This window comes from Drosophila subpulchrella, chromosome 2R (assembly GCF_014743375.2).
Source record: "Drosophila subpulchrella strain 33 F10 #4 breed RU33 chromosome 2R, RU_Dsub_v1.1 Primary Assembly, whole genome shotgun sequence".
NCBI classification, from domain to species: Eukaryota; Metazoa; Arthropoda; class Insecta; order Diptera; family Drosophilidae; genus Drosophila; species Drosophila subpulchrella.
The window spans coordinates 11166822-11185204 of record NC_050611.1 but is presented as its reverse complement, the minus strand read 5'-3'; the positions used below and the strand labels follow the sequence as shown (position 1 = coordinate 11185204).

Here is an 18383-nt window from a genome sequence, read left to right as displayed (position 1 = left end):
ACAGCAATGGCACTCCAGGCATTTCCTTTGCTGCTTTTGTTTCTGTTTGCCGCCATTTGCAAAGTCGTTAATTAACGTTCCGCTTGTCAAATATGTGTATATGTGTGCGTCTTCTCTCATTTTTTATTAGCACATTTCCGGCGGAAACCCTGCTTGGAGAAGGGGGGCCAAAAGGACCCTTATCTAATACAGCTCAGGCTGTATAACTCCCGCTGGGCCAATCGACTGAACGATCCCCACAGCCTAGCTCCCCGCTATTTTTGTGGTCCATAACATGGCCATAGCCAATTATTAAGGCCATTTAATGCAGCCATTACCACTTAAACGCTCCATAGCCACTGACTTTATCGGATACCCTCCAACTACCTCAAAACGTCAGTTTCAATTAGCCAGGGTAAGCAAAGTTAAACCATTTGTTGCCATCGCCGCTGGCTGAGTGCTAAATGGTTTACAATTTGTACATTTACCTTAGCTCATAATAGAATTCAAGCTCATTGAAATTTAATTACATACATTTGTCATGGTCCCAGTTTACCAGCTGCACGCTAAGCCTTTTTGCCATGATTTCCAGGGATTATGGATGGGATAAACAAAGCTTGATTGCGTTTGCCATTGGGCCTTGTTTTATTGGCCAAACCGCAATTTATAAAGTAAATCTGCAGCATAAATTGCTCGTGGTTATTTTAACATAAATTTTAATAACTATAATTGGTTAGTGCTGGTATCAATATAAGCCGTTTAATATTAGCTTAAATTGAGATAAATTAAATAAACACTTGCTTAAAGCAGCAAAATTTAATATCCAAGTGAAATATTTGCTTGGCTTTGAGTATTTGCACAGAAAGTCAAGCATGCTCAAAAAGTTTTACCAATCTCCTCAAATTAATATCGCTGTGGCTTTTTCAGGCATTCCCACAATTGTTTACAAACGCCAAGCAGAGTAAAATAAATAAAAGCATTTTTAAATCTGCAGCAGGCCATTTCCCAAATAATTTAATAAATTAAATTTTCTGACTCGCACGATTTGGTTTGGTTTTAATGACAATTACGGATTATTTACCAGACTAATATCAAACGCTTTAATTTTGTTTAAAGGAAAACAAACATTTAAAATTGCTAAAATTATTGGGATTGTGACAAGTGGCTATTAACGTATAGTTATTGATTTTTATGGCTGTGGCATTTAGTAGATCCAAATAATCGAGATGCACATATTGACCAGAGCAGCTGCTGATAAATTATGGTGGCAATTGGCACTCAAAGTGTGTACTCCAAATAATTTGCTGAATTAAAAAACAATTTATGTGGACTGGCTGTGGCGTTCTGTGCCACACTAAGATACTCAGATACATTCAGCCCCACTCGGATACTCACAAACACAACCACATCTATCTGTATTTTGAGTCGCCTGGCTTGTTTGTGCAATTTTGGCTTGATGTGGGCATATATTTTTCTCGATGCGTGTCTTGTGCGATTTTTACTTTATTTTTGGGCCTAAATAGTTTTTGCCTAATGAGTGCGTTTGACTTAGTTTTGAGTGAGTTTCTAACAATCCGAGCACAGCCTGCGAATTGTATAAATAAAGTGGTTCTGAATGCGAGTATCGTTAGTTGAATTAAAGCCAGTGTGGAAGCAGCTTCAAGATCGCGACGAAAATAAATCATTTTTAGATCAACAAAATGAAATTCACTGTAAGCTCTGGCATGGCTAAGAAAATAATTGAAAAATCGTTGAAGAAAATAAGCGTTTCGCCAAGTATTTTTAAAATTTCTTCACATTTTATCCTTTTTCCCGGTATAACGCTAATGGAAAATTCCTGAAAACGCAACAGTTGCTCCTGCTCATCGCCTGCGTTGGCTGCATTGTGGCCGCACCCGCACCCGCTCCCGCTGCCGAGGAGCAACAGGAGTCCTCCGTGAAGGCCAAGCGGGGCTTGTCATTGGGGTTGGGTTACCACCACGCCCCCCTGGTGACCCATTCGCATTACATCGCCGCCCCCGCGGTGGTGCACCACGCTCCGATAATCTCGCATGCACCGCTCATCGCCCACGCCCCCCTGATTGCCCACCATCCGGTGTCCTCGGTCTCGTACCACCTGCCCTCGTACCATTCCATCCACCACTTCTAATGCAGCACCCACAACGAATCACCTTTGTTTTTCAACAGCATTTCCCGAAATTCGTATTCGCATTCGAATTTTAAACAAAGAGTCCACACAATTCCACATTGCTTTGTAAATAAACGTTCAGGTCAAGTGCGGTTTCCTTAAAGTTTTAATTTTCTTATTTGGCATCAGAATTGGTATTTATTGGGATAAAATGCTGATCTAGACATTACCAATCAATCAGTGTTAATTAATATTGCTTTCAACTGCATAAATCGATCACAGCGGTGATCTCATTTAGAACCAATTCCAAACATTGCGAGATGGTTTGAGTCATTTGGATTTTCCCCAATATTTTAGTTGTGCAGTATTTTAAATTTCGTTAAAATAGAAGATAATAAAATAATGAGGTATTCATGTATGGATTATTTGGAGCAACATTTCGGATCTATTATATTTAAACTTTATTCGTTGCAACTAACGTCCATCTTCTCTGAAGAATTCACGGTGGAACATTACAAAAAGTACAGTGCACTCACTTGAAATCGTGATTTCTTTAGAAGAGAATAAAGTTATCGAAAAAAAATTGGATTTTTAGTTATTTGGATTAACATTATACAATCAAATAATTTAGCACCTTAATTACAAAAAACTATTATGGCTTTTTATTAACAAGACCCTTGAATCATACAAAAATGTTTCGAATCTCAAAAAGTCTCGAAAACTGTTAAATCATTTTAAAAAATAATGTCCATCCCAAGAATAGTGAAGAAATATACTTATACGCTTTAAATGATTTATGATAAGTCATTTATCCTTTCAAAATACATGTATAACAAAACAAAGTCAAAATAGAATTTATACAAACACGCTTGGTTCGGTTTTAAAAATTTAAGGTGCGTGTCAATAACTTGCTGCAAGTTGGAAATGACGGGCGATATTTTTCCGCCATGACCGTATACTGCTGCAATCCCGTTTGCAACTAAAAAACCACACAAAATGGTTGGGGTCGGAAATATAATCCCAGCAGTTAACCACTCATGTTAGGGCCAGCTCGCGAAATTGTTCTTTGAAGAAGCATAAATGTGGCTATTTTGTGAGCCACAGCTCTGGCATCCAATTAAAATGGCTTTAAAGGAACCATTTTGGGGCACTAAGCTGCATTGCGCTATGTAACGAGGTCTTTTAGTCCGAGAACTTTTAATATTTTATAGGCAACTTCATGGATGCACAGTTTATGGTGCTTTGGGAATAATTGATTTTAACTTAAGGCAATATGAAAAAATTAACAAAGTTTGACGAATGTACGAATTAAAGTTTTTGCAGATATATGTATATGTGCTACACAATTTAAAAGCACAAAATTAGTTTGGCAACTTCCTTTATTGTGCTTTAAAGTATTGCATTACCACTCTAAAGCATTGAAGTTCTTAATAAATTATTTGTGTGGGGGCAGCATAAACTTTGTCGAATCAATTAGTAAACCACAAACAAAAATTAGCATTTTGCGTTGGCTTCCACGAAAGCTATCAATATTTCTCATACCTACAACGCATTTAAATTAGTTGAAACAAATTTCGTACGCCTGGAAAGCAGATTTCTAGGAAAAGCAACAAATGTAAACAAAACCTTAATATTTAATGCACAAGTAAACTCAATTTAAATCAGAAACTCACAATTTGCCATTAATCGAACTTTTTATTTTATTTTTGCTTACTTACTTAGTTTGAGAAGTTTACAAGTATTCAAAACTTCCACTTATTTTATTTTGTATTTATTACAAATGTGATTTATTTGCACTGAATTCTTCCTACGGCTAAGGGAAAACTTAAAATCGTTGATTAAAACAGAAATCCGCATGCTGCCGCACCTCGATTTTAGTCCGAGAAGCTATCGCTCCAGTATGTGGTGGTCGGTGGGGCCACTGCCTTGAAAAGATCCCGACCCTCGCCGGGACGGCGCTTGCCCATGTTGCTGTTGTTTCCCTGGGAGTGTCCTTGGACGTGTACGTGGCTGATGCGCTCCTCCTTAATGCGCGGCTCCTGCTTGATGCGCGGCTGCTCCTCCTTGATGCGAACGGTCTCCTCCTTGTGCCGCTGACAGCCGGCGGCCTGATGGCGCTGCAAACGCTGCTGCGTGAGGAAGGTCCGCTGGCAGCGCTTGCACTCGTAGATGAACCCATGCTCATCGTGTCGCTGGGCCATGTGGTGCTTCAGTTCCGCTCGCAAGCGGAATATCTTGGGGCACAGCTCACAGCGGAAGTGAGCCCGCTCCTGTTCGTGCCGCTGCATGTGCGTCTTGTAGGCCCACTCCACCTTGAACTTCTTGCCGCAGATGGGACAGGCATGCTCTATCCTTTCGTGGGTCTTGCGGTGCAGCACGTAGGATTGTTTGCGCGAGAACGTCAAGTCGCAGTTGGGGCACTCGAATGGACCCACAGAAGCCGTCGACGTGGGCTGGTATTTCTTCTTCTGGGCGCTTGATGGCTCTCCATCACTATCTGGGCTCCTCTTGAGCGGTTTTTTTCGAGGACGTCCACGTGGTCCGGGTTTCTTTTTCTCCTTCTTCTTCTCACTGGCATCGGAGTCGACAGAGTCGTCGCTATCTGCACTCGTGGTGCCGCCCACATCGGATACCTTGAACTCGTCGTCGAGTTCATCTTCATCCTCGCTGGAATCGGTGACAGGTGCATCGATGACCACGTAGCCGCGTGGCCTCCGCACCTTGTTCTTGCTTCTGGACAAGCGCTTGCGCAGGTCCTGGTCCGTGGCCTCCAGTTGCTTTCTCAACTGTATGGCAATAGTGAGACTGCCCATGCACTTGGTGCAAATGAACTGCGGCATAAAGTCCTTGGGCAAAATCGAGACACTGGGGCAGATGACCAGCAGCATGTCCGCGGGCGTGGCATCGATTTGCTTTTTAAACAGACAGACTAGCTCCTCCTTGCTGGTGCAAACGCGGCACTGGTTCTCGTCCACGGGCTCCTCTTTCTTGCGCTCCCGAATGGGGGCTACTGCGTCGACTCCTTCGCCGGGTTCATCGCCAATGATTAGCTCGCCCTCTGCATCGGTGGCGGTCTCGAATTCTTGGTCAACCTCTTCGGTTTCTTCGGTGGGCTCCTCCTCGTCTTCGAGGGCCTCCTCGCCCTCTTCAATGGCCTCTTCTTCGCCCGTCTTCTCAGCTGCCTCTTCCTCCTCCTCTGGGTCAACCTCTTCTCCATCTTTAGGGGCCGACTTCTCTGTGTCGTCTTTATCAACTTCTTTGTCTAAAGAAGTAGTTTCTTTCTCCTGTTCAGTTTCTTTATCTCCTTCCTCTAGAGACTTTTCTTTAGAGACTTCCTCCTCAGTTGCAGTCTCCTCTGGTAACTCCTCGGTGTTGCTTGCTTGCTGACCACTTTCATTGGCTTTTCCACCCTGTGGACATTCGGTTTCCTCCTCAGGCGGATTTTCACCATCCAGATACTCGGCCTCGCCCATTTCCGCGTCCTGATCCGCATTTGCACCGGCATCGTCCTGGAAAATAAGTAAAATATGTATGAGTTTTGTGAGCTGCGCGCATTTCTTTTCATTTCAGCCGCACCTCGAGGTAGTCTATAATCTGGCCCACTGCCCCGGAGACGCCATCTTCCGCGGAATCCAGGGATTTGCCCAAATCCTGTCGCTGTTGCTCGGGGTTTTCAGCGTTCTCCTGGGGATTTTCGCGCTGCTCTCCGTTGGTTTCCGCCAAGGGCGTTATGTCGGCTTCCATTGCAACTTTATTTTTCTACTTATTTCCGGAGAGAAATTGTTTTTTTTTTTTTTGGGAGGCGGGGTAGTCTTCTTTTTTTTGGCGGGGCACCGGCGACTTTTGCGTTTTTCACTTTTTCGCTGAGATTTCCTTGCGCGCACTGGTTTTTCCGGGTGTTTTCGACTTCCCCTCACACAATTTCACATTCCTGGCACTTTTCTAACTAATATCCATGCGGAAAATGCAATTTGAGTTGCACTTTTTCACAGCGTTACAATTTTTTTACTTGCAGCCATATTGGATAAGTATAGGTACACAGCTGTTTGTCATCGACTATCGATGCTGGTGCGCATGCCCGCTGTCAATCGATAACGCGCACAGGGTTGCACGGAGGGCGGGTAATTTGAAAAGTAAAAGAAACAGAGTGCATAAAAAGTAATCATAAAAAACTTAAAATCTCGGAAAAAATGTATAAATCATAAATCTCTAAAATATGCAAGAATGAGACACAAAATCGCATTTTTAACGGCAGACCTACGCGCGTGTTAGCAATAAAAGGGGGCCCGAAAACATAGCCCTTTTTGCATATAATAGCCGTCTACCCCCTCAAAAGCATCAGCTTGAAACAAAAACCGTGTCGTCTTGACTTTTCAACACGGCGAAATAAAAATTACGTGATTTGCATAATTTTTCCACCCGCTGTTGTGCGCATTCATTTGAGAAATGCCGTCTCACATTTCAGCATCAACCATTCAACACTTTGTGTTTTCCTTTTCCGCAGCACTTAGCCTGGCTTTTACAATGCCATAGGCCCGAAATGCGGAGTATTACCTCAATGTACATTGTACTCGCTTTTAAATCAATTCCCAGTACAAGGGCTTCAGCCAATTTGCTTGTGTTTGTCTTCAAATAAACAAACACATTTCAATAAAGTGCCACCTCGAAATTTTCTGCCCGGATTCCAAGGAATCTTATATTTATTTCAATTATGTGGCTGTGGCCAGCAAGAAAAATGTCCGCGTTAATAGGGCCCATTTTCGGAATTTCACTTACCATGCTTCAAGACACTGCAAAAAATATGTTACTTCTAAATGATTAAATATTTATTTTTGTTATCGAAGTCTCCAAGGGTGAGAAGGCAGCTCTTCATTAAAATAGCTTTTGATTTTCGAGCTCATATTTCAGACAAAAATATTAATACACAGATAAAAATAACATAGTAAATTCATGGATTTCATATTCCATTTAAATATTTTGTGCTTGGTTTTACATCCATTGCGGTTTTATTTACATTAAATGTGAAAATATTTAAATATAGATAATTTAAACATTTTTTTAGTGAAGTAAAATATGTTAAGTAAAATGAGTAAAGTCAAAACTTAAATGTTCTTTTTTGATTTAAATATTTTTTAAATAATTCACGCAATTCATTATGTTTTGCATTAAACATTATCTTTTTTTTTAATTTCAAATGTTCAATACGACATTTAAATTCAATATGCAGATATTTATGTTTACTTTTCCATTTTATATCAGTGTAGGAAAACGTAATTGGTTTTTAAACTTGTTAAGCCGAAAAATACAATTATTTTTCCTTGTGGATATGTCATTGTCTGGGACGTATTTCTGTTGCTCTTCGCCATGATTTACGTCAACAATTATCGCAGGAAGACGTGCTCTGGGATCTACTTGACATTAACATCGTTTTACCGGCAGGAGCTTTTCACCTCCTCGTCCTTTCCATTTCCGCGTCCTGTTTCCTCGCAATTCGGACCGAATCGTTTATGACGCGAGATTGCAGCGGCAGAAGTCCGGGTAGCCCAGGCAAAAAAGATAAATATAGCGGCTAGGCTTCGGTGGCAGTGATAAAAAAGCACGGCCATGTCAACTGGCACATACAACACGACAAGACACAATTCAACTCCCGGCGGCGTCACACGGTGATTAATTATGCATGAACGTCCCATCCCAAAGACAAACAGCCAGCATATGTTCCTTGGCGAAGGCTTAAGCCTCGAACATCGTATACTTGCGCATATGCACATCTACACATTATCCTGAACTTATCAAGGTAGTTGAATTCTCCTTACCCACCTACACACTCACCTACGCACCCATTTCCGTACGTTTGCTTCTCGATATCATCTCCGTACTTTAGAATCTCATTAGTGGGTTAAATTCCCAGGAAACAATTGACTTTAAGGCGAAATGTTAAATAAATTTAAATTACATTTTGGTGTTACAGTAAAAAGTCCATTTCAAATTTGAACAAATGAGAACTTTCTTATAATGTGGGCTGCTTTTGACAGCCATACATACACCCATACTTAACAGTCAAGGGAATCCTAAAAGGTTGCGTTAAAAAAACTCTCAAGAGAACTCAAATTGTTTAAAAAGGTCTTTACACCTTCAGCAAGGTATTTTATCGTGTGTCTCATCTGCTTTTGTACACATACAATTTTTTCGGTAATTAAGAGTGTTTTTTATAAAGACAGTTGGATGAGCCGAGAAAAAAAACAAAATGATATATTTATGTGGGACAGACTTTTGGGATAAGCACTTCTTAAAATAAGCACATTTTCCTCGCCCACAAAGTTTTGGCAGAACACAGTATATTCTTTTATATTAATAGCACCAGGTATAATATAACAAAAGCAATTTTAACAAGATGTCACCAAAGCCAACCGCTGTTCAGTTAAGTAATAAGAAGATTAACACTGCTGACAAAAATAAATGGTATAATTTAAACGTAAATTTAAGTTTCCTTCTGACTGCAAGGGAAAATATTAAATGTAAAATCTGATTCCATATGCACCTGTACCAACATCCATATAACATGCACTAATCATGTTCTTTACTTTGCTGCCAGTATGAACATAATTAATGGCATAGTTTTGGCCACATAGCCCAAAGGCTGAAAACAAAGCATGCACAAATATTTGTCCAACACCAACAGGTAAACTTCTTCTCCGCAAGTCAATTTTGCGTTAAAAGGTACAAGCATAATAAATACCTGGATTAAATTTAGCCTCATTCCCTCATTTGCCTCCCAATTTTTTCTTCCCGGCAACCGGATGTTTCAAAATGGTAAGCATACTGCAAATGAATCATTAACTTCACAGTTGTGGAAATCGAATTTAAAAACTTTGTCCTGCTGATTTTCGGAAATTAAACTGTCTAATTTATTTACCAATTTTTATACAGCCAAATGTCCACGTGGAATCGACAGATTATTATTAAGTTACTTTGCTTGTGTCCAGGGAAACGCTATTAACATATAACCAACAATTTGGGCCTCCAGGGAGTTTCACAACTTAATATTGGAAGGAAAACTTTTAGCGCTGGCAAGTTCGCAACAAAATTAACTTTTCCACCTGCCAGCTGAGTTTCTGATCCATCAAAACGGACACGTTCCTTAGAAAGTAATAAATCTAATTTTTAGACGTATATCGGACACGTGTGTATGTGGGCTTTAAAAATTCACTTAATGTCTGAATCTGCCATAAACAAGTCTCTCACATCTCACATCAAAAGCAATTAAAATGCATCACTGGGTATTCAACGAAAACATTGACAAGCCAGTTCATTAATCAATATCAACTGGAGATGTACTTGTACCCAATTAAATAAAACACATTTTCCTGACAGATCCAACCTCTTGGAAAAAGAAGAGACGATATGCTGAATTAATTACGCAGAGCTGAATCTTCTAATTAAGTTCGCATAATCATTTATCTTTCTGTTTTACTTTTGCCGATGTCGTAGCTCACATTGTGTGCTAATGGTTATCGTAATTTACAAAACATTCATCAAATTATGAAGATGGTGTACATTTCAGTGTCGTCATATAGACATAATCCTTTCGCATATTACGCATACGCTGTGTTGCCTTCATCAAACAAAACATTGTGAGAATATGAAAGCGCGTGTGTACACACATATCATTCTTGAGCATCGTAATATCCCATGGGAGGAGGAAGCCGATGCGGGAAAACGCTAATTTATCAGCATATAATTTAAAAAGCCCTGGGGTAACTTGTTTACGCTTAGCTCTTTTTTTGCCATTTCCCCGCCCTATGTTTTCTTTTCTTTGGCTTTTCTCGGGGTTTAAATACACAAAGCTAATATATAATCATGAATAGAGGGTGCCGTATGGGAGTATGATTTGCGCACGACCCAAATTGTACGACTAGAAGTGTAGATAAAAAAAGGCACAAATACAAAATATTATGAATAGACCTAAGTAGCGGGCTCAGTGTTATTATTATTAATATGAACTCGAACTCGCAGTCGCAATGGTTCGACGCCATAGATCAAAATTATTTGCGGGTCGGACAGGCCAATAAATGCGGAGATAAGAGGCTTTACGGGTGCCTCATTAGCCACCCAACCGCCAGAAAGTACCTCGATATTTCCGTGAACAATTGGCATGTGTCAGCCGGAGCCCTTCATTTCCATCCGGGATCCTCTATCCTTCGGGCAGACACGCATTTATCAGAACGTATACGCTCTTTTAACAATCTTTTCAATGGGGCACGTGTTTCCATTAGCATTACACGACGTTTTTTGCAATACACGTCTTAAACTGATTACCAAGTACAACCCACAATGACATTCTCCTCTTTTCACTTGACTTCAAATTCCAATCAATTTCCATAGACATCGCCAGACGGTGCCAAAGAATGTCGAATACATTTTGCAGCCGATTTTTTTGTTTTGTTAATTTGCCGCCAATGCTAAGAAGGAATTCCCAGAGATGAAATAATTTATGAAACGAACAAAAACCTAAAAATTTTACTTTCTTTTGGTTTCCGTCCGAGCGGCAAATTAAGCAACCGGTTTGTTTATAAATCAGCATCACCAAAAAAAAACCGATAGCAAATGGCGACAAATAACCAAATGATTCTCTTATTTGCCTCTTTTATCTGGCCGACGTATTTTTTAGGGTAGTTGGAAATGCCCAAGCCGTCTGCAAAACAACAAATAACACAAACAGATCTTGGACCAAAACATAAACAGAGATTTTGTAGCCACATTCGTACAATGAACTGTCATATGCAAAACTTTTGTGTTATGGCAAATATATTCAAGAAGAACACACGATTTTATTTGATGTTATGTGGGTTTATTGGTGTAGAACTTTAGATACCCACTTTTGGGATAGAAAGCGGAACATGTTTTTGGGAAAAGAATTTAAGATTAAAATATAATGTATATATTTTAAATTGAACAAAATATTCGGTTGATAAACCAATAAAAACAAGAGTAATTTCTAAAAAACCGAAGACAAATGACTTAATTAGTAATCTGGTCTAATAAAACTCTAGTGCCCAAGTTCTAAAAAGGTTCATAAAAAATGCAACCTTTAGTCAAACTATTAATATTCAAAAAGATTATATATTTGCATGAACTGTGTTAAGAAATTATTCTGCATTGTTATGCTTTCCTTCAAGGTGTTCGAAATTCCCGCCTCGAATCGTTTGTTCTTTAGCGAAACTTGTTTCCCTCTTCGAGTGCGGACATTCCCCGGATTATATATCGCTATAGAAATTTGTCGCCAGCGAAATCAAAACAAGAAATCCAATTTCTAAACAGCTGCTTTAGAACGAGCTGCTCAACCCACAAGTTTTTTCTCTTTTTATCGCGATAGTGGCCTCTCATTCATCCCGGTTTCAGTTCGAGTATAAATAGCTGGGGTCGCATCGGATTCAATTAGACTCCAAACCAACCTCCAGAATACCAAGCCAAAGCACCAGAATGTCGAAAATCCTTGCCGCATCTCTTGCCTTCATCGCCATTTGCCTGATCCTTGTCAGCGCCGCCCCCGCCCCGCCCACTCGGCTACTGGATGCCCAGACGGCCATCCAAAAGATAATCGGTGAGTTGGGGAAATAGTTCTGAGGCACTGTCACCGAGATTGACCTCCTTACGTTTCCATTGCCATTCTTGCTCTTTCAGATGCCTACAACCGCATTCCGGGACCCTCGGTTGTCCACCCCTGGGAGGTGGCCAGAGTGATTGACCCCAACACCTTCGTGGCCCACTTCTAAAGCTCTACCATTGCACCTGACTACACCTCAACCAAAATGCTTAAATAAATTCTACACAAATTATAAGTTAAACGTAAACCAAGATCTTTGAATTCCCCCTGACATTTGACATACTGACAAGCTGTCTTTATTCGGTTTACATTTAAATCGAAAATGTATTTCAAGCTCACAATTTGATAGCCATAACTAAAATGTCATTCAGGGCAGGCGAGGGAATAATTGCAGCCTGGGGTGACCATTTCGATGTTGAAATATAAAACATTGTTTAGTGAATTTCTATCTAATTGCAGTTCTGCCACCTGGCATTTATCAAAAGTGCCAAAGACATTTGTGGAATAAATGTGGGAGAAACGAGTATATAGTTATTTTAATTAACATTCGAACGCCTGCTAAATTTAGGAATAAGGAATTTCTTTGGTTAGATTTTTATATATAGGTGCGAAATTTCTTGATAAACTAGTAATAAAATTCACATTGTTTATGTTGAATTACTAAAATTTATAGAGCTAGCTATTGAAACAAAAAAACAGTTGGTGGTCCTACAGGCAAAACGGCGAGCTGTTTTAAATGTAGACATTTTTGAACTTCAGGGGGCACCACTACAAATTTAATTTAATTTTGAAGAAGTTATGAGTTCTTTTCTGTCAATGTCAAATTTGATAAAATATTTTCATTCTGATATTTAATATTTATTTCATGGGTTATTTCCCAAAAACTTCAAAAGCTATCTAAGGGGTAAGGAAAGTTGAAGGTATCGTGAATATTTGATAATGAATGTTTTGTGGAGTATGTAAGTACTTTTCATGACTTTTGTGGGTTTGTTTCGGCCACATAGTGGTCGGTGTCGAAATGTTGAGCTCGATGAGTCTGTTAAAGACGAACGATAAAAATGTTGACACCGCTCAAATTTTAATAATAATAGCATAAAAAAATTGAGGAAGAACAGCCGAGCTATAGCCGCACTTTTGTATTATGAAGAAAGTTTTAAATAAAACCCCCTTAAATTTACTCAAGTTTAGATCAAAAGATTAATGTCTAAAGAATCCAATCAAAAGTTGTTTATAATTTACAGCGCAAGTAAGTTGCTAACTATTTTTAAACAGCTTCTGGGGAACGGGTAGTTAAAAATGTACTTTAACAACTTGCAAAATTTATCGAGGGGTCTGCAATTTACTTTAAATTGATGATCATGAAAAAGTTATAGCCAAGAGGCATTTCCTACTGTTCTTACCCCACTCTTCGCTAAATAAAAAAAACAGAATTACAAACAGAAAAACGAGTGTATCTATGCAATTCAAAAAAATTCAGATCCACATTTGTTGAGTTTATATTTCAAACAGATTTTACTTTGCCTTCCGGCATTTGTAAAACAATTGAATAAAGAAAAAATCCATTGTGGTAACCAAAGCACATAGCAAATATTTGCAAAATACACCAACTTTATTTAAATGCTGTGTCTTAATATTCATTTCGTAAAGCGCAAGCCAAGTTGTTATTTGCTGTGATGAGTTTTTGTGGACGGAAAAGGAAGTGCAGAAAAGTTTGCCACATTTTGGTGGCAGATGTAGAGCTCAACTAAAGTTGTTCAACTTAGCTCGAGTAAAGTTTTCTTAGCCCAGTGACTTATCGCGCTGCAGAAGTTTTCTGGTCATTCGCCTTTTCCCAGCAATTTGCTCCAAGGACAATTTGATGATAAGTGGATTACAGCAAGTCATACGCCAAAGTTATTATCCCCGGCGGAATCTCATTTTGATGCACAAGATGCTCGAGTGTTTGCATAGCTCTCTAGCCCTCTATGCAAAAAAGCGACTGTTCTTGAGCACTTGAGAGATGCAATATTGTTATCTGGCGATAGGCACCGGCATTGATCCGGGGGCTTAAAGTCAATGCCAATGCCAATGCCAAAGTTAAAGCTCCGCCGATATTACATATTTGCGTAGCCCCCGTCATAAATGCATTTTAGATAAGTGCACCGGGGGAAATGCAAATTGTCCTCGCGAAAAAAACACTCCATAGCCATCCAAGTGAAATAAACTGCCGACCCGGTCGTAAAAGCGTGTTCATATGGATGGATATGGATATGGACCGTGCTTATCCCATGTGCTTCCGTACTCATTTTTATGGCCCACACATGTGACAGCAAGGGACTGAATATTTTGTCATGCCGGAAATTTGAAGTCCGATCCCTAACAGATACTTTAATAAAGTCCAACAAATTGGGCGGCTATTACGCTAATACCTACCAATTTATTAAATTAAAAGTCAGTATTGCCGACGGACTTTCCACATAATTAATTAAAAGCTGGCCGTTAATGACATTATTATTATTAATAGTAATAACACCTAATTTACCTTTAAATTGAGTGTTTTCCTAATAAATTTGCCTTTTTTACAAAACTAATTTCATTAACTTTACGCCAAAACACAAAAACGCACTTAGCTAGAAGTCCTACAAAAAATGCAATCATCGCTTGCAATTAATGAAGCCACAAAGCGGTGGTAATAATTTAAATGAGTATTAAAAGTTGCTCTCACCGCAGTATGCATGTTGATTTTATTTTTTTTTTGCAAATATAAATCATATTTTGATTTTAATTTTTAACATGTGACTTTTTAATCGTATTATTATTTAGCAATTAAAACGTGCAAAATGTAAAGTTTGCCTTGCTTCGTTGGGTAAACATACTTATTAATAGAGTGTCTTTGAACAAAGATTGAAACTTATAATGAACTAAATTTACATCTAAAAACATGAATACAAATTCGTTTACATTTGTATTTATATTGACCACATCTAACGCTTACCAAAGATACTAATAGTAATTTATAAGCATAATAATTTGTTATACACAAAAAGTCGAAATGCAGAGAGCAAGTTATTAAAGGTTTCAGAGGCTTAGGAATTTGTCATTTACAAAACCAAGCCACTTACTTTCGACATATGAAAACCAATTTGTGTTTTAGCTACACCGAAAAAAAAATCATAGAAAAGCAACTATTGTTACAATATTGATTATGGATTTGCCGTCGATAAGATAAGTATTTAATTTATACTTGCCATAGTATTTAATTGAAATTGGTTGGTTTGAAAATAATACTGCAAATCCAAATTCTAGACTTTGTGATATTTAAACTTGATTTAAAATTTAATTTTAATTAGGCCTTTTTTTGGGCGTAGATGTCGGGATATATGCGAACTCCTTTTTTTACATCTGATTTTCAGTGAAACTGGTTCGGTTATAATTTTTCCATAAAATCATATTTATCTTTAAGCTTAATCCAATTACGGGTTTACTCAACAAAATTTCACTGAAAATCGTACATAAATAAATGGATGCTAAAGCGTTTGCTAAAATCAAAACCAGACAAAGTTGTTTGGAATGCTCCTGGTTTGGAAAAACTTTTTTAATTACACATATGTGGATCCCCGTTTGTCCCTTGTCTTATCCATTCCCCGTTTACCGCAGCACTAATTATTCCTTAATTGGTTCATAGTTACTAGTTCCGCTTGGTCTATTTTATTGGCAGACCCCAGCAATTAATTTGTTTGCGTGGTCGCCTTGGTTCTTTATGGCAATGGGCTTTTACGAGCGCTTTTACGACTGACTTAGAGCCAGCATCTTGGCCAGCTGTTGAGCTGCCAAAACAAAGTTTATCTCGATCAGGAATTCCCAGTGGAATGCAGAAAACTGGGCGACAAACTCAACGAAGCCAAACCCAATCAATTGGGAGACAGAGAAAGATTTCTCGCATGCGCCAGTCGCATAAATTTGTTAACCGCTTTCAAACTACATCGATTCGGTTCGATTTGCATTGCAAATTAGGCCCCCTTTGCCCGATTCCCAGTGTAGAACCATATAAATAGACCGTGACTTACCTGCCATCATCTGAACGACTCCTAATCTCGCCCACCATCTAACCGAACGTCTTTAATTATGCAAATAAATGGCGCCACAAGAACCTGCTAAAAAAAAATGGGAGAAAAACAAACAAATAACATTTTTAGAAATCTGATAAATATCCATTTCAGGCAACAAGTCAATAAAAGTAAGTGAAGGCCACAGGGATTTAGTTCGACTATTAAATACCCATTATAAATAGTCTTACTAGGGGATTTTAAGGATATAAAAGATATCAAATACTCACTGGGCTGTTACAACGATGGCTACCTATTTAGTTTTTATATAAAAATCTGGCGGTATTGGAAATATAAATTAATATCCTGGAATAACTATGAAATCAAAATAATGGCTTGATTAAATCAACAGCAAGTCCCTACCAAAAATATTTAAAATACATTAGGACTGTTACAACGAAGGCTAACTACTTAGTTTCTGATTTAAAATCCGAAATTAGTTGATATATAAATTAATAAATCTTATCAAGTTAATAAAAGTAAGTGAAACCCAATTCATGGGGTATAGTTCGACTATAAAATACCCATTACAAATTAGTTTACCAAGGGGTTTCAAGGAAATAATCACTTGATTGTTTCAACCGTAGGTGACTACTTAGTATTTTAATTAAAACCTGATATTAGTTGATATATACGTTAATATCCAAGTGTAACCAGAAAATATTCATAGTAATGGCTTGATAAAATCAACCGCAAATCCGCACCAAAAATAAGTGTAATACATTAGGACTAATACAACGGTGGTTAACTACTTAATTTTTAAACTAAAATCTGATATTAGTTGATGTATAAATTTATGTCCAAGGGTAAACATTAAATTTTCATGGCAATGGCTTAATAATATCAACCGCAAATCCCTACCAAAAATAATTGTAATACATTAGCGCACCCTCATTTTTAACAGATACCAATACACCCCCTACACATCTGAGTATGGAGGGCACGTGCTTTTATTCAAATTCCCGCCATATGGTGGCATATCAATTACCATCAGACAGTTACCCCACCAGTCATCAGTCAATGACTTCGTTTGCTTTTCCAACAGGTTTGTTGGTTTATGGTACACACAGACACATTAGCTTTATTGTTAGCACGGAAACAAATTTAAACAATAAAGTGAAATTAATTGGTTTGGACAATATTCTGCTTCGCACAAAAACCTTTTGTTCACATAAATGCATGGCCCTGAGCATAAATATCATAATGCATAATGTCATAATGCATTTTACACAAATTCACACCAAATCAAAAAATGAAAATCTATATTTTAGGAATAATAATAGACATAAATATGCATGGATTAACTGATGTGTTAAACAAATGCCAACAATAGCCCCAAAATGTATGCTAAAAAAATGGAGCGAAACAAAATCCTTACGCATCATCAAACGCAGCCTGATCAACCCTTTTATATCCGCATAATACAATATCCAATGTGCGGGTAAATGCTTTTTGGAGATTAGCAGGTAATACGGTTTACGAGTATCGGGTAAGCCATATTTACCCAAACTCTTGGTTCGCCTTGGATAATGGAAAAGTTGTCGCAAAAACTCTTGAGGTAAGCAGATTGCCAGGGATGTGCGTACGAGTATATTGATGGGTTTAATGATCCCCAAAAGGGAGAGATGTACGAAGATGCTTTAGCCGTGGACACGCAACGTTAACCTCAATGATGGGTGGCACTTTTTCCGGCATTTGAGGCTCAGCTCATGGAAAATGTGCCTGCGTGGGCTTACCCATCAAAATTGATGGCTCACGGAGCCCAGTAACTTATAGCCATAAACGAAACAGAGGCCTGCTCGACATTAGGTCCTTTGTTCCATAGCTCAACGACCGTAAAGGACCGGCTTATAAAGGGAAAATCAAATAACAATCATTGCAATTACACCAAGGAGAACATGTCCAGAGATGGAAACAAAGCTGGAACAAAGCTGAATCAAAGCAGAACCGAGCTGAACCCATCTGAAAATGTGAAACCGATATTATTAGCATAATCCAAAGGTCCTCTCAACTCAGTTGGAAATCCAACGACCGACAACTGTCGCCTGGGTCAAGGAACTGTAAGTGAATTTTTATTGAATTCCATACGTATATCGGTACAGTTCAACAAAGTTGTATGACTTGCCGCCATCTTTACTTGTAAGGTCCTCCTTGTTATATTTACAAATTGGTTTGCTCACAGTAATTTATTATTCATGTGTTTGGGAATATTAAATTACTTTGAGCAAAGTTTAAAGGCTTGCAAAAATGTCAACTTTCATTAAAGTGCAAAAAACTTTATCTTTTCTGCATAAATACTAAACATATTTTTAATTACTTTCCAGTAAGTAGCAAGTTGCAAATTTTCTGTGTAGAGTGCCTATCATATTTCAAATTGTACTTTCTCTGCTGCCAACGTACACTAATATTTTTTTTAATTTGTTAATATATCCATGCATATGAAATTTCTTTTATTACTTCTGACAGGCACATTTCTGAGTGTCAGTTTGAATTCATTTTCATCGTGCATGACTTGCTGTTGAAATGAAGGTAGAGGGCAAAAGAATAAATATTACAAGCTTTTGCATAATTTGTTTCTCTCACAGAA

General features: G+C 38.4%; 4 protein-coding genes across 7 annotated transcripts in view; 2 read left to right on the top strand and 2 right to left on the bottom strand.

Annotated features, from left to right (window-relative positions):
- LOC119550963 (sex peptide receptor) overlaps positions 1–18383 on the bottom strand; it is a 35515-nt gene that overhangs the window by 5630 nt on the left and 11502 nt on the right. For 2 of the 4 annotated variants that reach the window (XM_037859994.1, XM_037859996.1), the window contains exon 2: positions 15758–15841. The exons of 1 other annotated variant lie outside the window; for it this stretch is intronic. The gene's annotated coding sequence lies outside the window, so the exon portion shown is untranslated. Of the gene's footprint in view, positions 1–15757; positions 15845–18383 lie in introns of all 4 variants that reach the window. One more of the 4 variants, XM_037859993.1, reaches the window with a different exon arrangement.
- Positions 1622–2169, top strand: LOC119550966 (cuticle protein 65). The gene is made up of 2 exons (XM_037860001.1): positions 1622–1691; positions 1832–2169. Exons 1-2 carry the CDS (start codon positions 1680–1682, stop codon positions 2126–2128), a joined length of 309 nt encoding a protein of 102 aa, XP_037715929.1. The 5' UTR covers positions 1622–1679; the 3' UTR covers positions 2129–2169.
- LOC119550961 (zinc finger protein 316) lies at positions 3863–6136 on the bottom strand. Its single transcript, XM_037859991.1, has 2 exons — positions 5684–6136; positions 3863–5616 (listed from the first exon to the last, which is right to left on the bottom strand). Exons 1-2 carry the CDS (start codon positions 5849–5851, stop codon positions 3982–3984), a joined length of 1803 nt encoding a protein of 600 aa, XP_037715919.1. The 5' UTR covers positions 5852–6136; the 3' UTR covers positions 3863–3981.
- LOC119550967 lies at positions 11441–11906 on the top strand. Its single transcript, XM_037860002.1, has 2 exons — positions 11441–11708; positions 11789–11906. Exons 1-2 carry the CDS (start codon positions 11588–11590, stop codon positions 11878–11880), a joined length of 213 nt encoding a protein of 70 aa, XP_037715930.1. The 5' UTR covers positions 11441–11587; the 3' UTR covers positions 11881–11906.